Source organism: Nansenia antarctica (assembly GCF_963989245.1).
Source record: "Nansenia antarctica genome assembly, chromosome: 20".
Lineage (NCBI taxonomy): Eukaryota > Metazoa > Chordata > Actinopteri > Argentiniformes > Microstomatidae > Nansenia > Nansenia antarctica.
In genome coordinates, this window is record NC_137693.1 from 8,349,696 (window position 1) to 8,373,402 (window position 23,707).

The 23,707-nt window shown below is 45.4% G+C and overlaps 1 protein-coding gene across 1 annotated transcript in view; it reads right to left on the minus strand.

Moving 5' to 3' along the window:
* Positions 1-6,092: 6,092 nt before the first annotated feature.
* gria1b (glutamate receptor, ionotropic, AMPA 1b) overlaps positions 6,093-23,707 on the minus strand; it is a gene marked incomplete at its 3' end in the record, with an annotated part of 41,991 nt that continues 24,376 nt past the window's right edge. Inside the window, exons 10-14 of the mRNA XM_080549662.1 lie at positions 14,398-14,596; positions 13,993-14,240; positions 11,751-11,865; positions 9,395-9,529; positions 6,093-6,260 (exon numbers count right to left, since the gene is read on the minus strand). Of these exons, the coding sequence (XP_080405788.1) occupies positions 6,093-6,260; positions 9,395-9,529; positions 11,751-11,865; positions 13,993-14,240; positions 14,398-14,596 (865 nt within the window). The remainder of the gene's footprint in view (positions 6,261-9,394; positions 9,530-11,750; positions 11,866-13,992; positions 14,241-14,397; positions 14,597-23,707) is intronic.

Consider the following 23,707-nt stretch of genomic DNA (forward strand, 5'->3'; position numbering starts at 1 on the left):
GGTCCCCCTCTTTTGCCTTCAGAACTGCCTTAATTCTTCATGGCGTAGATTCAACAAGGTGCTGGAAACATTGCTCAGAGATTTTGGTCCATATTGACATTACAGCATCACGCAGTTGCTGAAGATTTGTGCCAAGAAAATATCTCCCACACCATTACACCACCGCCACCATTTTCACCCAGAGAACTGCCGCTCACTGGATATCTTCTTTTTCTGACCATTCTCTGTTACCCCTAAGGGTGGTTGTGTGGGAAAATCTGTCTGTCTGGCACCAACACTCATGCCCCGTTCAAAGTCACTTCAATCACCTTTCTTTCCCATTCCCATGCTTGGTTTGAACTTCAGCAGATCGTCTTGACCATGTCTACATGCCTCATTGAGTTGCTGCCACATGATTGGCTGATTAGATATTTACATTGTAGTTTTTCTCTAATGCTTTAACACGTGTTCTGAAAGCATGGCTCATTTTCTCGTAATTCTAAACACAAATCCAAAACCTCACACACAAACCCCTAAAATCCGCAAATCTCTTGCAAAAGCAAACACTGTATTAAAATAATGCTATATCAAATGAATAGACACTTGTAAGAACCAATTGAACACTGATGTGCTCAATGGAAAACAGTACTATGATAACATTAGCAGTAGGCCTTATGCATTTTCAGTGTTACACTACATACGTACACTAGCCTGTAACTGTTTGGTTTCATACTCAAATATAAAACACAGAAATACTTATTCACAATTGTATTTATTCTGAAATACTGTACACATCTCAGCTATGACAGTTGGATTCGTAAAGTGTTCTTCATACAGAAGAAACAATAGAAAAAAGAAAATTAGCCTTCTGCATATACTCTAGTCTACACAAAGGCCACAAGACCTCGTCGACATCACACATAATGTTCTCCCTGGCCAAGCAGAGGGGAAAGTATCGCCTGGCATGACAAATCCAGCCCTGATGTACTTCAGATATAATTTCAACACCGGAGAGCTCACCTTTGGCCCTTTTATTGCTAAAGCTATGACTGCTAATTGAAAAGCAATAGGTGTTTGCCCATATGGGAAGTGTTATTGTGTGATTGGTGGTTTAAGTTTAGCATTCTGAAAGGTAGTGTTTTCCATGTGAACACAAGAGATTCTATCAAGGAAGATTGTGCCAAATGTAGAGAATTGTGTTTGGTGTTTTGTTAACTGTGTGGTTTAGAGTTGCAAAATGAGTGATAAGCAAGAAATGGGTTTGTCATTGAGAAGAATTGGTGTGAGATAAAATACACCAGTTTCAGGTTTTGGTCATTGTGTTTGAGTTTCCGATGTTAGGGTTAAAGCGATAGAGAAAAACTGTAGCGTGGAGTTGAAAAGGTGTACCTAATAAAGTGGCTGGTGAGAGTACAGTACAGGCCAAAAGTTTGGACACACCTTCTCATTCAATGTGTTTCCTTTATTTTCATGACTATTTACATTGTAGATTCTCACTGAAGGCATCAAAACTATGAATGAACACATGTGGAATGATGTACTTTCAAAAAAGTGTGAAATAACTCTAAATATGTCTTATATTTTAGATTCCTCAAAGTAGCCACCCTTTGCTTTTTTGTTGTTAATAAAATAAAAATGTTTTGTTGTTAATAAAATATATAATAATAATATTATATATATATATATATATATATATATAATAGCATATTATTATTAACACATTATATTTAATATTATTATTATAGATTTTATTAACAACAAAAACGCAAAGGGTGGCTACTTTGAGGAATCTAAAATATAAGACATATTTAGAGTTATTTCACACTTTATTGTTAAATACATAATTCCTATGTGTTCATTCATAGTTTTGATGCCTTCAGTGAGAATCTACAATGTACCAAATAGTTATGAAAATAAAGGAAACGCATTGAATGAGAAGGTGTGTCCAAACTTTTGGCCTGTACTGTATATTTGAATGCAGTTTAAAGGTGCACTTTGTTACAAATCTGGACCTAATCTCATTTAAGGTCAGTTAAGAAGACTATGATTTTGAAAAAACTGGAGGTCTGATTCTAACAGAGTTTATGAAACCAGCAACCCAAACGCAGATGGAGCCTCTGACTTATAGCTCCAGAGTTCCCCTGAACAAAGTTATAATTAGGCAACTATGTAACGTAATGAGGCGATAACTCATAATTATGGGGCTTCTAAGCTAATTGCAAGCTCTTCTTTAGCATGTCTCTGCCCTCCCCGATGGGAATGAATACAGTGAGCCCCAGTTCACAGCACCAGGAACAGAAGCACAGCACGGTATGATTGTATTTCCAAAAAACTAAAAGCAAAATACACTCCGTGACGTTAGAATTATACATTTCTATCTCCATTTTTGGTCAACATTTTTTACATAATCTGATCCATTAGGTGTTTATTAATGCCTGTGTGGTGTTATTTTTAAAATGTTGACATTTTTGAGTTAGTAATTCATAAAATACAAAGGTTCCATCTCACAAAACATAATGGAATGTAAAAACTTTGACGCTCAATATCTCTGAACTACCCTAAACGGAGATAGAACCTTATAATTCTAAGCTCACGACTCACTGAAGACTTTATTAGGAAATCCTGTCCACAGCTGGTGGAGGTGGTATAATGGTGTGGGGAATATTTTCTTGCCAAACTTTGGGCCCGTTCATACCAATCAATCATCGCTTGAATGCCACAGCCCATTTGAGTATTGTTGCTGAACATGTACATCCCTTCATGGCCACAATGCACCAGGCCACCATCTTCTAATGGCATACTTCCAGCATGATAATGCACCATGTCACAAAGCAAAAAAGTCATCTCAAACTGGTTTCATGAACATGACAATGAGTTCAGTGTTCTTCAGTGGTCTTCCCAGTCACCGGATCTGAATCTCTTTTAGAACATCTTTGGGATGTGATAGAACGGGAGAGATTCGTAGCTTGAAAGTGCACCTGATTGCATGATGCAATCATGTCATCATGCACCAGAATCACAACCAACATCTTGTGGAATCAACGCCACGAAGAGTTGAGAGCAAAGGAGCTGTTTTGAGAGCAAAGGGAGGCCCTATGCAGTATTAGTATAGTGTTCCTAATAACGTGATGTATTAAGAGAGGTTAACATAGAGCGAGGGGGAGAGAGAGAAAGGAAATCAAAAACCATTCAGCTGTTTGAGGACCTGTCATAGTCCTCAGCTGGCCTTGCGGTAACACATATCTGAGCCTTGTTTTCTCTACAGCCATAAAAACGCCTGTGGATGTTTCTGGAGAGCTTGATATCGGGAGAAAATTTACTGTTATTATTATTTATTATATTTCCCTCTGCCTCTCAGGCACCCCGCTTGCCTGTCTGAAAAGGTCAGCTCTGAAGGGGAAACGAGAGCAAATCTGGCTTTTATTGTGATCAATAACCTTCGTCTGAGTCAACAGGAAGAGGTCTCACAGCACTTCCTGTGGGAGAGGATCACTGTATTTATGACCTCGTCTGCTAATAATACATATTAATTGGCACACCTGTAGGGAAATAATGGTAGGTTGATGAGAGAAGAAGAGTAGAATTGAAGTTGAACTACCACAGCAATAATCAACGAGTCAGCTATTTTATACTGTACCTGTAGGTTGTTTACTGGTTTCATCAAGCCTATTGTGGGTATTTCTAAAAGGTTATCATAAAACAATTACCCCTCTTCAGTTCAGTGGGTTTAATAAAGCCATAGAGAGGAAACACACAGGGGCGCTCCATCTTTCTCTCTACTGACCACTTTCTCTCGGCGCTCATTTTCACTTCTTCCCTTAAAACGTGCACTTCTTTCATTCCCTTCACTTCGCTTTTCCTCCAATCACTTGTTTTCAATCCTCCAACCCCACCTGCCACCTCTACAGGCACAACCACATTGCAGGTTCACTCAAAATGATACACAGCACTTTCACTGGTTGTTAGTCGCAGTGTCAAGCTGTGTTTGCCTTTATCTTCAATCGTTCGCCTTTGTCTGCAATGGATTGAATTGGGGCGACAGTTGGGAGATAATAACTACTGTGACTTCCGAGCGCCAAGCAAGAAGAAAAAAGAAGGGATCTCTACAGTCATGATGTGGTAACAAAAGTCTAGACTTTACTCAGAACACTCTTATTCAACAAACCCCTCGCCCCCCATCCAATCTGAATCACATATCTCTTGCATGTGTCTTTTTCTAAATGCTATTATCTCTGGAGACAGATGTGAAAACACAAAAGAGCAGACAGACTGAAGTTAAGATTTCTCTCTATCTCTCTTTGCATTTTTCCCCAAAGTAAATGAAACAAAGTGGTGGCAGACCAAAAGAGTCATCTTTAAAAGGACAATACAAATTTAATCTCACAATAAATCACACAAAAATCGATAGGATTTGGAAGCTGATTCCAACAAAACTGACGGGGCACCAATAGTCAATAGAATGTCATCAGGGTGTTTGGATATACACGTCATATCATACAAATGTTTCCCCAATATATTTATTTTCAACTCATTGTTTTTCCGGTATCAACATGTACACCGGTTGATGACTCATAACAGGTAAGGTGAGTGATTGCTTAATGGACTATGAGATGCTTTCCTTTACAGGACAATTTACAGTCCATTTGGAGGGTGTCCTTGTGCTTTAAGGAGTCTTTATTGTGAACTGAGAGACACTCAAACTCAACTTGGTGTAGGCGTGGATGATAGAACGGCATCTTCTAGGGATGTGTTAAAGCTTGATGAAAAGCTACTACATGTGTTGAAGCTACAGTAGATAGAAAAGCTATTCAGAGGGGGTTGGACCATTACAGTGGAGTTGACAGAGTGACTGAGAAACAATAATAATATATGAATCCGTCTGTGTTTAGTTTTTTCCAGTGTAAACATATTTAAGTACAGTAATCAGCGTACAGTACATACCAGATGTAGACCTACCAAACCCCAAATCTGTCTTGTCCAGAAACAATCCATAGCCCCTTCCCTACACATAGGGCTTTTAACAGCGTAAAAAAAACTGTCTTAGCACAAATGCAGCCGTTGGCGAGGGGGTACTGGCGGTGGTACTATGGGATGTGTCTGAAATGTTAGTGCTATTTTCAAGGCCCGAATTTCAGCGCACCTGATGGCATGACCTGATGTCATGAACACACCTGTATTACCTCTACTCCACCCAACTAGTGCTCGAGTGCTGCGGTACTTTCACCAGTGACCGCCCCCCACACAAAATGCATTACATGCCTGCATTTGGACTCGTGTCTGTTTTGTGCGCAGGCTACAAAATAGAGCCCTTATACGGTATCTGAAAGCATGAGATGAGTTTAAGCAAGATGGGCGGGAAAATTAAGTAAGATGCGGACATTTCACCAAGCCTATCAGAGGGCGAGGTGGACCTTCTATCATGTTTCTACTGTAATACTTTCAGGCCATCAGAAGTGTCTCCAAGGTACCGTACAGTCGGGGCTAGCTGATGTTTCTGGACAGGACCAGGGTGTACAACGTGGGTGAAGAATGGGAGTAGAAATCGTTTGATTGTTTGTTAGTGTCTTTCGAGGGATCAGTTCAGTATAAGGCAGACGACATACAGTAACTGTTCATGATTGTTATCGTTGACATATCAAAGTAGACAGGACAGAGATGGACTGGCATAGTGCAAGAAGTGTCACTATTTGGGGGGGGGGGCGGGGGTAGTTGGGGGGGGGGGGCTTCTTGTTTTTAAAGATACACAAAAGTACTGTGGAATGCCCCCACCGTCAAAGTTCAAGACAACCTCTTTTATTGCAGCCGAGGAGTTTCAAATGAAACATCTCTCTTTAGAAAAGTGATCTTTTTTTTCATTAGTTTGTCCGTTTTGTCCATTGGATCTTCAGGAGGAGTTGAGAGTGATAGGTCAGTAAAATCCATTTGGCAGTAGTTCAGTTCTGTGTCGGGTGAGGCAGAATGCCGCAGTGCAACATTTTTTTTCAGCCATTTTCTTTCTTTCTCTCTCTCTCTCTCCCTCTCTCTCTCTCCTCTCTTTCTTACTCTCCCACTCTTACTTTTTTCTTTTTCTTTCCTCATTATGGTGGGGTCCTGACAAAGGAAGTGCTGCCCTGTCACATGCCTGTGGTGCTCAGACTCATGCCTGCCGCCTGGCTCATACACGGGAGAGTCTGTGCCCCTTTGGGGTAGTCGTGGGCGACCACACGCCCGTTCTCCCCTCCGCTTCCTGTCCGCGTCATCCTACTGAGGGTGGAGCTTAGCATGGCCGCGTCGATGATTTGCTGGAAAAGACAAGACAAAGAAAGGGGACTTCACTACAACGGTCTGGTCTGTGTGTAACTACAGTACCTAATTGTGGTGTGCATTTTAAGAAGGGGAGGGGCTAGTGGAGGTAAGAGATCAAAAGTAAATCTAAGAAGGTAATCATCAAGTAATCATCACGCATTGAACAATCACACCACAAAATCGCTTGATGTGATAATTGAGGTTCATTTAAGTCAGACATGATCTCCCGATAATGTTTTAATAGAAAGCATAATAAGCCTATAATGTACTTAAATGATCCATTAAGTCACCCTTGTTCTCGTCTCTTCACATTAGGCAGGGATCTGCACTTACAGACAGACACGGCCCCTCTGCCCTCTGAGTCACTGAGATGCTGTCATGCCTCTGTCAGTGGAGTGATCTATGGGACATAGATCTCATTCTCTGTGCTTAGCTATTCCCTGTATATGATGTCTCTGTCTCTCTCTCTCCTCTCCCCTCCGTCTCTCTCTGCATTAGTTTAACATAATGGAAAGCCTGTAGGGCTGAAACAGGAGCTAATGATGTGGATGCTAGTGTGTATATCCTCTATGTATAAATGATTCACATCCAACACACTTCAATGGATCCAGGGGATTACGCCTCTCCTAGGCTGAAACCGCAGGCTAATTGGTCTATTCACCCGGCGCCGCTGCAGCGATTTATGTGGCTGTGATACTTTAAACACAGGCACTTACTGTGAATGTCACCCGGCTGTCCGTCTGTCTGTCTGTCTGTCTGTCTGTCTGTCTACTGTACATGACAAGTTCGCTGCTTCGACAGTATGGCTTGTTTAGTGTAGGTTTCAGGAGTTGCTTGAGAACTTTCGTTGAAAACCATGCAGGCGTGCATCAAACCACACAGTAAACACTCATCATTTAAAGTCTAATTTCTCGGTGCACTTTATTGGGTCGGATATTGTTATTCTGTAACAACTTTCTAAAAATAAGATAAGATTCAACTTTATTGTCATTGGACAGAGCGCAAGTACTGAGAGAAGGACATACACACGTGTCCCCACCAGGGAGAACAGGGCTTGGGGCTCAGTCTGGACACAGGGTCAGCTATCTTTGGTGCCAATTGAGGAGGTAGTTAGAGGTTAAATGCCTTGCTCAAGGGCACAACAGCATTGCTAGGCACCTTGGATATGACGACAGCAGCCCTCCAGCTCACATACGGCTTCCTTGGAGCGACCTACTGATTTCTGGCCCACCTCTCTAACCTCTAGGCTGGTGTTTCTCAACTGGCGGGTCGTGGACTCGTTCTGAATGGGTCACGGAGTGTGTGGTAAAAAAAAAAAAACTTCTATTTTAACACTAGAAAAGCCAAAAATAGTTATAGTGTTTAGCTTTCTGATGACAGACTTTTATTTTGACAGACGTGCGTGAAAGACATGCAGTAGTCTAACTGTTGCCATGTTCACGTCAAAATGTTATTGACTAAGTGAACATAGCCTGTCACCTGTCATTTGAGCAGTAGCTAAATATGGAGAAGCGCAAATATGTCCCAGAGTATGCAAAATATGGATTCATGTACATTGACGATAGAAATGTTGTCATGCTTTTACAAACTTACAACAGAAATCACAGCCTTTCTTTCAGAGAATAACTCCCCTTATACTGAGCTGTTTGACAAACGCAATCTGGCTCGCACGAGTTGCGTATCTTGCTGATGTGTTCGAGCAGCTCAAAAGGTCATGATGACATTTTGTAAGTGTTTACTAGGCCATTTTTTAGAAATACATTTGGTTGGTTTGAATTCTATAAAAGTGGCTACCTGCTGCCCCGAATAAATAAATACTGCACAAAAATACCGTCGTCCCAGTTTTTATATCACTTTCCAAAGGGTAACTCATGCAAGTGGTGTGCCATATTTTCCACCCCTACCGCACGCACGCACGCACACACACACACACGCGCACACGCACTCACACACTCACACACACACTCACACACACACACACACACACACACACACACACACACACAATCCCTTCAGCACCATTACCCCAATGACGGTCATCAGTAGCTGCAGGGTCGCTATGACAGCGTGGCACCCTTCATTAGGGCTGCTCTAAAGCTGACAGGCTAGTGTGCTGAGGTACCATGTCAGGGGGAGTAGGAACACAGCAGTATGGGGAACACTTAGAAGGCGTGGGAGGAATGCATGAGAGGAATGCATGAGAGGAATGCATGTGAGGAATGCATGGATATGGAATGAGGAACGGTATCAAACACGTTCTCTCCTGATTCCACGTTCAGTCCTGATTGCGTTCCATGCATTACAATGAGGCCGTCCTCCCCTTTCTACCACCACCAGCCTCCAGAGATACTGTATAGAACGATCTGGATACAATCTGATTTATCACTATGGTGTGCACTCTTTATCGTTACTCTCACTGTTTATGAGTCATACAGCAGCAAGACAATAAGTGTTACATCCATTCATAACGGCCCCTATTATAAAAATAACTTCCCCTCGTCATAAAAACGGTTGTGACAGCTAGCAAGCCTGGCAGTCCTACACAACACTGACTTTTTTTTCTTCTGTTGCCCCACACTTAGCAAACCCTTTCTGTCTCCCGCAGTGCGACATTTAACACACTGATGACGGACGGTTTCACAGACAAGGCTTAAGCCTAGTCCTAGACTAAATCACATTTTCAATGTAAAAGCTCCATTGAAGACGCTTTTTAGTCTAGGATTAGGCTTAAGCCTTGTCTGTGTAACCGGCCCATTCAGTAAATTTTTTTTTAAAAATCCTTAGGTTTCAAGGATCCTTTGTTGGTCCTCCTCCACCTCACACAGCCCTACAATTAGCATTTTTTCCTCCCTTGCAGCCCTATAGCTTAGCTTCATATTCCTCCGTTTTAAGATTACATTCATTCTCCGCAGCTAGACCCTCCAGCACACTCCGTTTAGATTACTCCTCCTACAGCTCTACACAAAGCTATCTTTCGTCTCCCGGGTAGTCCTATAGCTAAACAGGGGAGGCTGGTGGAGGTAGAAATCGGAGGATGAGCTCATTGTAGTGAATGAGGAAGGGCTTCAAACATGTGTGGCTACTAACCCATATACCTAACCCATATGCCCGTGCAAAGCCTCTATCTTACCTTCATCCGCCGAGACTCGATCCTGGACTTGTAACAGAACTCGACCAGGGCCACCAACATAGCCAGCCCCAGTCCACCAATCAGGATGTAGAACACCCCAGCCACATTACTGAGGCTCAGAGCGCTAGTCTTGTCCTACAGACACAGAGGCACAGATGAGATGTTGCGTATCACTGGACACACACACACACACACACACACACACACACACCCACACACACACACACGCACAACATCTGAATCATCCATAACAACAACTGGTTTCTAGGGCTACACTGTTATAAATAAGACACACTGGCAGATACAGTATACATTCTTGATTACAACTAATTGATAATCATGTCAATCTGTGTTGGCAAATATTACAATTTACTCACGAGACCAACAACTACAGTACAGCACATATATCTGACTAACACTGGCATAGGCATGCAGCAGACTCGTGCACATGTAACAAGCTTGGGTTCTGTCTCTCCAGAGATTATCATTTCCAGTCATTCAAATAATTAAAATTAATTAAAAACACTAACATTAATTCATTTATTTGACTTCCTGTGTAACATCATCAGAATAATACTTGGTGTTGTGTATTTAGATTGAGGATTAAATGTCGTTTAGAAGTGTTCTGAGACGGGATAGGTTAAAACCATGCAAGAGGAAGCAGGTCATCTTTGTCTTAGATAAGCTTTAGGGGAATCGGTATATAGAATCATTTATCATTCGATTTGAAGACAATGCATCAAATAAGGTAGAGGGTGATTGGTTGGACAGGCCATGGTAGTCATGACATCACAAGAGGGGGTTGGGTTGCACATGCATAGTGCATAGTTTGAGTTCCGTGGGCATGTCGTACGTAGGTCTCATCCAATAGCATGCACCCTGTCTAAAGACAGACGGGAGAACAGTACTAAAGGGGAGGAGTCATCTCTGGGAGGGGTTATCCAATCATGAGGCAGGAGTCCTATCAGGGCCTTTCCCTCCACACTGTCATTTACTCCTGTGTCTAAACAATACCATTTTATTTCTAAACTACATTACTAAATACTATATACACAATAAATTGCTGATTTATTTGCCATCGTCCTTCAACATTAAACAGGGTTGAGGTCTGTTTGGTCTTGACAAAAAACGGTCAAAATCCAAACAGGGGGTTAATCAATAGAAACATAGGATGGCGCTACCAATAATATTACACTAGCTTTACACTAGCTTTCTATATATGATATACTATGAGTACTACTAGAGTGCCTGGAACCACTATAGGCCTGACAACGAATTAGTAGTCAACAGACACTTTGATGGCAGGACACGAGGTTGAGTAAATGGCAGATTGGAGACAAAGTGAGAGGTTCTGTTGAGTGCATTAGGATGTGGGGTGGGGGTGTGGGGGGGAGAAGGGGGCGGGGGGAGGGGGTGGGGTGGGGGGGGCAGGACCTTACAGTGCTAATGCTCTATATCTCTGGGTGTCAGAAAGTACAGGACCAACACATGGACTGACCTTTCTCCCGGAGTCCTTGCTGCCACACTCCCCCTTATCGTACCACCATTTGTTTTTCAGTTTGTCTAAGACGGCTTGCTCATTGAGTTTCAACACCGCTAGGTTTACGGGAATTCTTCAACCAGGGAAATAACATAAATAACATTATGTAGCCATGTTATCTTATGTTATTATTCATTCAGTCAGCACATAGTAAACACATACACCCATTAATATTGTATAGAAGATGTTTTGCTATGGTAAAGTATGTAACGTGTCTATAGATAGAACAAAAAGACCAAAAAACAGAACACACACAATCACAACTTGAAACTGTCACTGTCAAAGTGATATGCATTAATACTCCATCTAGCCTTGTTCTGGCTGGCTCCCTACTGCGAGATGTGTATTACTATATCACTTTGGGTAACCGGCAAGATAGAAACACTCGGGTACGCAATCTGTCAAATTGTCTTTTTTTTTTCAATACTCACAATAACACAATTGTTAAGAGAGTAGAACGTCTAGAAACAAATCAATGTTCTGTTTTAATTCAGGAGTTCTAATACAGCAAGGGCCGGTTTCACAGACCAAGGCTTAAGCCTAATCCTAGATGAAAAAGCATCTTCAATGGAAGTTTTATTTACATTGAAAGTGAGATTTAGTCCAGGACTGGACTCAAGCCTGGTCTGTGAAACCGGCCCCTAAAACTGCTTTTTGAAAGTACCACTACAGTGATGTACAGTAAGATTTTTTTTTTTTTTTTTGGGGGGGGGGATTGAATGGTGATGTTTTGAGGAGTTTGCAGCCGATGTGTTTTTCTTAAGGTGTGTTGCTGGTTACCCCCCATCGTCGTGGTTACCCACTAGGTTCTCTGACCTTGGAGTCACCTCCCCCGCTGCCGCACTCGCCCTTGTCGTACCACCACTTGTTTTTCAATTTGTCCAACAGGCCCTGCTCGTTGAGTTTTAACACTGCCAGGTTTACTGGGTTTCTTGAAATGATAATAGAATAATACTGGTCAGCATTTGTTGTAATGATAATAATAATAATAATAATGATAATAATAATAATAATAACGTTTATTTGTATAGCACTTTTCCTGCAAAACGTTCCAGCTCAAAGTGCTTTAATGATAATAATGATATGGTGTGGCAGAGGTGCTTCGGAAATAAGTCTACAAATATATATCTATATATATATTAGTATTTTCTTTTCATAAACAATGAACATAAAATAAGTCTAGGCTAGAAATGTGCCTGACATTGTTAGAAAGAAAAAAACAAAACAAAAAACATGTTTTTTGTGTTGTATGTGTAAATAATATCATATGGCTAAACCATGAAAGGTTTTACCAAGCAAGACAATGATTCTAGATTCTTGGAAAGGGTTGAGTAGTAGATGTCAGGAAGGAGATACCAGTCTCTAAACCAGTAGTGTGGTTCACTGGATAAAGAAGACGCATCAACCTGTTGATTCAGTTGGCTAATGTAGTACGTTAAGTTCTCCTCTCAGCCAAGCTTTTATCATTAGCACCTATAGTCAAGGAGGAGCACCACCCAACACATTACTAACATAATACGTGTTACATAATACATACTCTCCCTGAGAGCATGGAAGAGTTCTATCCTCTTATCTCCACCCTGTGCTAGACTACTGCAGGTCCACGATAATGGACCCAACCTTCCTACTCCCCCCCCGCCACCCCCCCACCCCCCCCGTCAAGCTAATGCTAATGCAATCACAGCGAAGCATCAACCCCTTTGCAAGCTTGTTCCTGATGTTCTAGGAGTCTTTCTCAGTAAAACCTCTGAGTTCTTTCTCATCCAGAGAGGAGTGGACAGAAAGAAGTCAGTGAGACTGTGACCGTGTCTAATGGGTTATGGGTAAACATATCTTGTTATTATGGGGATTAGTAGCAGCATTTGTTCTTTGAGAGCGGCAGTTTACTGGTGATGTCATAATGGACTGAGGTGACATCATCATGGCATGAGGAGGAGGAAGAGGAGGAAGAGAGGGAGGGAGGGAGGGAAGGAGGGAGAGGTAACAGATAAGGCAAGAAGCGATATGATGTAATGATAGGCCACGTCAGATGCATAGTGATTGATCATTCTTGATTGATAATTGAGAATCGGTTTGAGAATTCTTAATCTATATGTGGTGTGTGGTGAGTATTTTGGAGAACAGATAGTTTTGAGTTGGTCTGACTGTGACGACCGCAGGCGGTTCGCGACTGATCTTTAGCCTGATCTTTAGCCTGTTCCTCTTTGTGTATTCGGTTCAGGATTTTCCTAAAGATCCAAAACACAAACAACGACTTCACGTTGTGAAGCTATAGAGTATAAACCGTCTGTGCATCTGACGTGGCCGATTTGTTACATGTGCAGATCATAAAGTCGTTTTCGACATTTTCAACTTTCAAAATACACAAAAACAGATGAAAAAGATCAATCAATCAAAACTATACAGACTTGGTGATTTGAGGGGAAGGACAGAATGGACAAATGCATGAAAAGACATGAAAGGTGAATGAACCAGGGGACCAGGGGACGCTGGCGGAGGTAGAAATCGTAGGACGGGCTCATTGTAATGCATGGGATGGAATAAGGGATGGTATACCATATACAATGAGCCCGTCCTCCGATTTCTACCTCCATCAGCCTCCCCCTAGTGTCGACTGAGGGGGAAAACGCATCATAGACTCCAGATGAGAGTGGTTACACATTTCAGCACACAACCTATACCTTCAGCAGAGAGTAGCTATGGCTGAGTGGACCGATTCAGTACTATTCATTAACATTTAATCACTGAAATAGATAGCTATACTCTATGTTATCTAGGCCAGAGATTGTGAAATGATATGTACCGTACCGTTAGCCCAATTTGATAAAGAGATGATTGGAGCAGCAATGATTATCCATTGTATCTATTCATCGCTCTTACGGAACACGTAATCATATAACAATGGCGCTAACAATAACTCAGTACAATATCCGATTTCAAGTGGAACCACCCTCAACGGTGTCTTTTCATTCACATGTATCCAACAGTAAATAGGCAATACGTGACAGATCATATTCATTGATCACATGATCGGACACGGCGGTGGAGGTGTATTCACCTGAGGGCGGAGCCTTTGGGCGTGGCCACACCGTAGCCCTTGGAGTCGAGGTTCCCGCCCACCTTCATGGTGTCGCAGGGCTTCCTCTGTTCGATGTACTCGTTCATGGTGGACTCCAGCAGGTAGGCGTACTTCCCCTTGGACTTCCTGACCCGGACCACGCCGTCGGCCGTGGTCTTTTCGAACACGGAGGGGTCGGCCGACTTCATGTACGACCACATCTTCTCAAACACTGCGATCTTTGACCTCTGGGGACACGCGGAAGGAGTGGGAGGGGAGTCAGGAGGAGGATTAGTGTGTGTGTGTGTGTGTGTGTGTGTGCATGTGCGTGTGCGTGTGCGTGTGCGCGTGTGTGTGTGCGTGTGCGCGTGTGCGCGTGTGCAGAGCTGCAGAACTGCATCTCACCCTGAAGAATTCTTTGGTAGAGCCTCCGTCCAGCGTCCCGTAGGCGATCTCTGTCTGTTTGGCGAGGTCCTCGGCGCTCTCGATGGGCGACACCATCCTCTCCACCGTCAGGAAGGCCGCCAGGTTGGCCGTGTAGGAGGAGATGATGATGAGGGTGAAGAACCACCACACCCCCCCGACTATACGACCGGACAGAGACCTGAGAGAGGAGAGAATGCAGTTAGACACAAAGTCAGACATACTCATACACACACACACACACACACACACACACACACACACATACGCGCACACACACACACACACGCACACAATTATTGCAATAATTTGGAATAAATTGCAATAAATTGGCCTTTTCTGCACAGTCAGCTGCTAACACCGTCCTCTGCTTCAAGATCACAGCATTTCCATACGGGAAAGAGAGATGATCACGGTTATGAAAAACTGCAACACTTATTGTTGTGTTGTCCTTTCTTGGCCCCCAGCCTGTAAGGTCCCCACCCCATTAGGCATCCAATCCATCACTGTCGACAAACCCCAAAACACAGACCCCACCAGCGCACAGCGTTCCCACCCGACAAGCTAAACCATTTCTACGCTCGCTTCGACCGGGACAACAAAGAAACAGCCACCAAAACCGAGCCCCCCCCCCCCCCCCCCCAAGATGACCAGCCACTCACGCTCTCCGAGGAGGAGGTCTTTCACCAGCTAAGCCACGTGAATGTCCGGAAAGATGCTGGCCCTGACGAGGGCGGGCCCAGGGAGTGGTCCCCAAGTGTTTAAAGGCAAAAACCATCGTGTCTGTGCCCAAGAACTCTGCTGCAGTGAACCTGAAGGACTTCCGCCCTGCTGCACTCACGTCCGGCCCCATGAAGGTCTTCCAGAAGGCGCTCCTGGTGCACGTAAAAACCCAGCTTCCCATTACTACCAATACTACCTTTGTACTACTGTATATTGCACATTGCACATGTCTCCTGACATAGCTTCTTTTTATACTTCTGCACATAAGGTACTGTACATAAACAACCTCACTGTACATAGCTCATAACTGCATATTGCCCATAACTGTATATACCTCTAAATGATTCTGATGTTTACAATACTACCTCTGCACATACTGTATACTACATAGTTACCTATCACTACCTCTTGTTCTATTTACATCATGCCCTTATATCACTATTTGCACTTCTGGTTGGATGCTAAACTGCAAGTCGTTGTATTGTACTTGTACTCTGCGATGACAATAAAGTCGAATCTAATCTAATCTAATCTAATCTAATTAGTATGCACTGTTGCACTGTCTGAAGCCATCTTCCCCATCTCACTCAGAGCAGGCATAAACAAACATGAAAGTTGTTGTGTGAGATGCCGGAGATGTTGGGGGTGGACTGACACATCTGTGGCAAATAGCTTTTAGCATATAAGTGCTCTGAGTATCAACACAGGTTTCTCTCCCCGAAAACGAAGCGACAATCATTTCCTTAGAAGCGGGGAGGAGGAATCGAAGCGAACGTAAAAATAGCAGCGAGGTTGTTTGGTGTTGTCTTATGGAAATGAGAGGATAAGCTGGGTTCCTGTGTTTTCCCATTTCGCTCCAGCTGCCTCCTGAACCCACAGACCTGCTTCCAAATCCAGCCTGCATGGCAGCTCCTCTCCCCTGGAAGATCCACCAAACAAAACCCCCCCTTTTACTGCACTGAATCCTCACCGTACAATGCTGCTCACACAGACACACACACACACATTACACTTACACATCTCTCTCCACTGTGTGTGTGTGTGTGTGTGTGGGTGTGGGTGTGTGTGTGTGTGTGTGTGTGTATGTGTGAGAGTGTGTGTGAGTGTGTGTGTGTGTGTGTGTGTGTGTGTGTGTGTGTGTGTGTGTGTGTGTGTGTGTGTGTGTGTGTGTGTGTGTGTGTGTGCGTGTGTGCGCGCGCGCGCGTGTGTGTGTGAGAGATCAACATTGTGCATGTGTGTGTAGCCTGTGAGTTCACTGATAAACCCAGCGAAACGACAAGCAGCTGAAACAATAAGCCTCATCTTCTGCTGCGGACGTCGATTCATGACAGCTAGCGAGCACAGGTGTCTTTTGAAGCCTCCTCACTCCTCCAGGCAACAAGACTGTTCTCCTGAGGAAACATCAGCCAAGAGCTTAAGCCACTAACAACCGGACACAGAGGAGTGAGGCACCAGATACAGCCTCTCCACCACAGATAGAACAGAATAGGAGCAGCATGCTCAACTCAGAAATGTACAGGTATTTGGCTGCTGGCTTACAAGATTGTGTGTAATAAACAGAAGAATGGATTTTTTTTTTTCTTCACGAAAAATACCTCGGCCATTGCCACCCGGTTACACCTAGAGTGTATTTTCTGATAGATGAATAGAGAAGTGATGCAGTCAGAATCACCCGTGGTAACAGTAACATCGAAATTACAACGCTGAAATATCGTTTCCCTGGAGCTCTCTTTCTTCTCCTCTTTCTCTTTCTTCCTCCACCCCCCCTCCTCTCCCCCCCCCCCCCTCCTCTCTCTCTCTGTCTTTCGACCACCCACAGTGACGCCTCAGCCATGGCCAACTCACCTCTGTGGACATTTAGCTCATCAAGGGGGGGAGAGTGTGTGTTTTGTCGATGGGTCTGTCAGCTAAGTGTATGAGGATAACGAGCCTCACGAGACGAGACAACACCCCCCCAAGAACCAACATTCTGTCACTCTGGATCCTCTGTACAACGGCGCAATGTTTGCAATACACAGTTCTGTGTGTGTGTGTGTGTGTGTGTGTGTGTGTGTGTGGACTATTGCCCTGTCGGACAGTGTTGTGTCTGACAGAACATGTCACAACACCCACAGTGGCTAGGTCACCTTTACACTGGCAAAGGGCTTTGTGGCCTGCAGGGGCCAATTGTTTGTCTCTGTGTGTGTGTGCGTGTGTGTGTGTGTGTGTGTGTAGACATGCAGTGTACTGTACGTACTGTAAGTGAGAGGGAATGTGTGTATGTGTGTTTGGAGAGAATTGAGATAATGTAATAAACAAATGTATGTGTGTGTGTGTGTGTGTGTGTGTGTGTGTGTGTGTGTGTGTGTGTGTGTGAGAAAGAGAGAGAGAGAAAGAGAGAGAGTGAAAGTGTGTTGGCTTATAGGCTGGCAGAGTGTTGAGACCTAAAGTGACAGGCTGGGCCATGGGTTTCGGTGGGGGTTGGGGCAGTCGGTCAGCCACGGGGAGGGGGGGGGGGGGGGGGCAGTTGGTCGGCCAGTCACACACATCTCAATGTGTACAGTGTAGCCGCTTTAATGGGCTCTGCTGCGTTTCAGTAAGGCTACAGTACAGAGATCTTACAGCAGAGTGGATAAGCACACCACACACATACATACACTCACACACACACACACACACACACACACACACACACACACACACACACTGGTTGATGTGAGCAGAGGCAAAGATCCCCTCAGGTTACGTCCAGCAGGAAGCAGATCCAAGCAGACAGCGAGCTGCCGTGGGCCGGCTGAGGAAAGTCAGACGATGTCAGGGAGGAAGTCTGTCTCCTGTTACTGCAGGAAGGGGAGGAGTCTGTCTCATGTTACTGCAGGAAGGGGAGGAGTCTGTCTCCTGTTACTGCAGGAGGGGGAGGAGTCTGTCTCCTGTTACTGCAGGAAGGGGAGGAGTCTGTCTCCTGTTACTGCAGGAAGGGGAGGAGTCTGTCTCCTGTTACTGCAGGAAGGGGAGGAGTCTGTCTCCTGTTACTGCAGGAAGGGGAGGAGTCTGTCTCCTGTTACTGCAGGAAGGGGAGGAGTCTGTCTCCTGTTACTGCAGGAAGGGGAGGAGTCTGTCTCCTGTTACTGCAGGAGGGGGAGGAGTCTGTCTCCTGTTACTGCAGGAAGGGGAGGAGTCTGTCTCCTGTTACTGCAGGAAGGGGCGGGGCATATCAGCGAGGAGTCTGTCTCCTGTTACTGCAGGAAGGGGCGGGGCATGTCAGGGAGGAGTCTGTCTCCCGCTTGGCAGGACTGGCATCGATTTAATGAAGGTTTCCTCGGTGATAAATGATTGTGAACGAATGAACTAATTAATGTATGAATTAATTAATTCACGGATTGACGGGGTCTGCCGGGGCTGAGAGAAACCCTAGGCAGGTTCAGCCTCTCGTAGAATACCTAATCGAATCAGCTGACAAATTAATTTTGCTACAAAGCACATGCATTAAAGACAGGTAGGCGGGTACAGGCACCAGCAGTTTCAACGAAGGCAGGTGCAGGATGGTATCAGGCAGATAACACACAGCAGGCTCGCCTCCCAGGCTCACTTCCACTGACTGACAGCAGTGACATTTACTCAGAACAAACACTGGTTTATGAATAAATAGCTGAGGCCTGTTACTCTATTCATATCGTCACTCACACCCCCACCCACACCCCCCATTCCAGTATGGTAATGATCTTCAAGGTCATGTTTAACCAGCCTTGAGCTATAGCCAATCCATACGACATACGTCGTCGTCATACTTAGCGTAACCGGTGACCTGACAGATGACATAAGAGTTGGCTTTAAAAAGCCGTAATGCAGAACTGGCACCGGGCTAGAGATTATGGACCGGCTGGTTTCCCAGACGCAGATTTAAGCCTAAATCCTAGACTACACGAATCTTCAATGGTGATTTTTTTCCGATTGAAGATGTTATTAAATCCAGGGACTAGGCTTAAATCTTGTTTCTGGGAAACGGGCCCCCATGTAGAGAGCTAATGTGCTGCTGGATGTGCTGCTGTGCCGCCGGGCAGAATTAGAAAAGGTTACCTGGCAAGAAGAGCCTGCGGAAACACATAGACCACCAGAACAGAACCGCCTGGGTCCTTGCGAGGGACGTTTCATGTGGAAACACATCATAGCTCCCAGTCAGCTCCACAATAGATTTGCTAATGTTGCTGCTGACCTTCAATTGTGTCCTTGTAACGGCTCCTCTCCCCACGCCTGAAGGATCGTTCCCCCCCCCCAGGGCCGGCCGCTGGCATAAGCGGACTCTGCGGTTGCTTAGGGCCGCAACCGCTAGAGGGGCGGCCCCACTTTTGCCGTCGATTTAGCGCAAACTACCACCCGTCAATCAATAACTCTGCTACCCCCCCGTCGACGAAACACCCGTCAATGAAAAAGTCTGCTAGCACCTGCCACCTACGGTCGACTCAATACCCGTCGATCCAAAGCTCCGCTTGCACCCCCGCCCTCCCCCGTCGACGAAACGTGACAGTGGGGGGGGGGCCACAATCAAAAGCTTGCTTAGGGCCACCAAAGTGGAATGGCCGAGCTTGACCACCCCTAACTTCATCCTGCGGTCTCACGTCCCGCCACAGCATCCAACTGCATGTGCCCGGGACTAAGCTTCTGCTAAGCTTCTGCAATGCTGCCCCTTGCCTCTGGAACGAGCTTTTTACAGGCTTTGAGATTGTTCTAATGAAAAGCGCTTTACAAATAAAATCCATTATTATTATTATTATTATTATTATTAAATACCTAATACTACTTATTACTGAGTTCTCTGATCGATAACGTTCATACCAAAGGGGTTCTAAGAACAACGGGTTCACCAAAACATCCAGTCGAACTCAGCTGACCTATGACCTACCGTGCCCAGGGCCCGCAGCTGTTGTTGTCTCTGACCTTTGGCTCATGCGGTCTCAGGTCTTTACACCGTCCAGTACAGCCGGTTGACCTTTCCATCCATACCGACCTTATGGTGACCTTTGATAATAACCCACCGCGTCGTCTCCAACCTCTCCTCACACATCTTCCCTCCCTCAGGGCTACACTCACTGCTGCACTCACACACACACACACACACACACACACACACACACACACACGCATACACACACACACACACACACACACACACCCTGTGTTTGTTTCACTCCAGGGAAGGCTGGTGGAGGGAGAAATCAGAGGACGGGGTCAGTGTAATGCATGGAACGGAATGAGCGTTTTGGTACCGTTCCTCATTCCGTTCTATGCATTACAATGAGCGCGTCCTCCGATTTCTACCACCACCAGCCTCCCCCTGGTGTGATACACTGAGTGTGTAACAGTGTCATATATCATTCCTTGTTCCTCATTCCATGCATTACAATGAGCCCGTCCTCCACTGTCTACCTCCATCAGCAGTTTATTATGTACAAGCTTTGCGGGAGACATATCTGATCTACTGTACATGATTGTTACTGATTATAGTGGTGTATTCTCACAGGAAGAGTCGTGAAACAAACAATAAATCAAACAACAGCAAAAGTTGACATAAAAAAATAACGGCTTCACTGCTTTCTACTCCTGAGTCATCAAACATCTCATGTTAGTAAAACCACATATTGTTGGAGTAATAATAATAACAATAATAATAATACATTAAACTTATATAGCGCTTTTCTAGACACTCAAAGACGCTTTACAAACTGAAAAGATCGAGTAGTAATAATAACAAATTAAATAATAATAAAAAAAGTATAGGGGCCTAATTACGGTAGTGCTGGGGACACATGGGAAGGGGAGGGGGAGAGGGCTAACTGGTGAAGGCAAGCTTGAAGAGGTGGGTTTTGAGGGCCTGTTTAAATGTTGGGAGGGTGTTGGCCTGTCTGATGTGGTTGGGGAGGGCGTTCCAGAGGGACGGGGCTGCGGCTGAAAAGGCCCTATCACCCCAGGTCCGGAGCTTGGTCCTGGTGGTCTTGAGGGTGGTTTGGTCGTCAAACCTGAGGCAACGGGAGAGGGGTGTGGAGGGGGACGAGGTATTCCCTTTTCTGATGCATGACTGGTTAAAGGTAGACTCTGGGATATGACGTCATGCTGGGATGTCACAGCGATGTTTTCCAAAGACATTTGGAGTAAAGTAAAGAACCCCGGTAGGCACACCGTTAGACATGTTCTTCTACTTTCTAGAAGCTTCTCGACGAGCCCTACCGGGTTTCTGAACCTCCCCTGCACAATTTGCCTTTCCTTTTCATTCTCCCTTTCATTTGTTATTGTGTGCGCTAAACCCTACATCAAAGAGACCGCTCATCGTGATGTGTACCGCGCCGGAGCCGATCGTCTCCTCTCGTTACTTAATCTGCTTGATCTGTCTTGAAACGATCCCTGGTTGCCATCGCCCTGCTCTTCTCCCATTGATCTCATATATCTCAGAGTAGTCTCCCTTTAAGAGACCCCCCCACTCTGTCATGGAATCTCAACTTCTCACCGCCGCATGGGGCCTTGTGGGTAAAACTCCCTGACAGGGCGGGGAGTTTCTCCGTGTCTCAGTGGCGTGTGGCGACTGTGAGGCGAAGCGCGGTGAAGCGCGACACGGTGTCGCCCCCTGAGGGAACGTAACGAAGAGGTGAATCACCACTCTGTGTCAGTTCCATCCTCCATTGACTCTGACAGCGCAGAGAGACACACAGGGAAAATCACCCACCCGCCCCGGAGGCATAGACCATGAAACCAGAATGATTCACAGAGGGGATGACTGAAGGAGAGGGAGGGGGGGGGGGGAGAGACTGAGAGACAGTGAAAGAGAGAGAGAGAGAGAGAGAGAGAGAGAGAGATAAAGGGGAGAGACTGGGAGAGAGAGAGAGACGAGAGACTGAGAGAGAGAGAGAGAGAGAGAAGAGAAGGGGGAGATAATGGGAGAGAGAGAGATGAGAGACAGAGAGAGAGAGAAGAGAAGGGGGAGATATTGGGAGAGAGAGAGAGAGAGAGAGAGAGAGAAGAGAAGGGGGAGATAATGGGAGAGAGAGAGAGAGAGAAGAGAAGGGGGAGATAATGGGAGAGAGAGAGACGAGAGAATGAGAGAGAGAAGAGAACGGGGAGATAATGGGAGAGAGAGACGCGAGACAGAGAGAGAGAGACGAGAGACAGAGAGAGAGACAGGGAAGAGAGAGAGAGAGAGACAGGGAAGAGAGAGAGAGAGAGAGAGAGACAGGGAAGAGAGAGAGACTGAGCTCCCGAGTCAACTGAGGGGAGAGGAAACTGATGTGTGAGGCAGGATGTCAGATTAGACAAGATCAAAGGTTTTATAATGAGTTCATTTAGAGGCGATGATCATGCATCTCTACGGTGCATACCACGGACTGAGAGAGGACCGAGGGGTAGTAGTGGTGTTCTAGGGTGGCCCAGCGGACAGTGAGTTGGGACTGGTTGATCATCAGAAGGTCATGAGTTCAAATCCCACCTGGACACACCACCCTAGTGGTCCACACTGTGGAGTCTAGAATGGGGGTAGTGGGGGGTACTGTTGCATTCAACAACAGAGGCTAGAATGGGGGTAGTGATGGGGTAGCGGTGGCCTAGTGGATAGAGGACAGTGACTTGGACTGGTGATCAAAAGGTCATGAACACCACCACTAGTGTGCCCTTGAGTAAGGCACCTCGCCCTAAATTACTCTAGGGAGACTGTCCCTGTAATCTCTAATTGTAAGTCGCTTTCGATAAAAGCGTCTGCTAAATGGTTAAATTAAAAGGACCGAGGGGGAGACCGAAATAAGCTCCCGCAAAGACGACCGATGTGTTTGGGATGTCCTTGAATCGTACCGCCAGAGTTCTTTGGAAAGCTTTGACTGTTCAGGCTGAGGCTAAACGGACACATCTTCTAGCACAGGGAAAACAACATCTGTCACAGAGCAGCTCTTTGCAAAATGTAAACTAATTTGAGCGTGTTAGTTCCACCTTAAGCAAAGGATACACATGTCCTGCCTAAATGTCACACGCGGACCTGAGGAGCCGAGGGAGATGACAGACGACAAGAGAGAGAAACAGAGATGAAGAAAGAGAAAGAGGATTAGGACAAAGGGGAGAGAGTGCGTGAGGGGAGAGAGAGAGAGAGAGAGAGAGAGAGAGAGACCGAGAGAAAGAGAGAGAGAGACAGAGAGAGAGAGACAGAGAGAGAGACAGAGAGAGAGAGAGACAGAGAGAGAGAGAGAGAGAGAGAGAGAGACGAGAGAGAGACGAGAGAGAGAGAGACGAGGTCGGAGGCGGAGGCAGCGAAGCTATCAGCCAGAATGTCACCAGCCTGACCTGCTGTAATGGTTCAGTAATGAACCGCTACATGAATTCATAAAGGAATAAATTGATACGAAAAAAAAACAAGCTTTAGGGGGAGCCAAGAGGACAGAAGAACATGCCGGAGAGGGCAAGGGGGGGGGGGGGGGGGCAGGTGGTGGTGGTGGTGGTGGGGTAGGGGGGCTATGGTTAACGGAGGAGAACCAAGAAGCAGCAATGGGGAATTGTGCTAATGAGAACTAGCACTCCTGTTCCTCAGCCTTGAGAGAGCGGAGCGGAGGAGAGGAAGAGA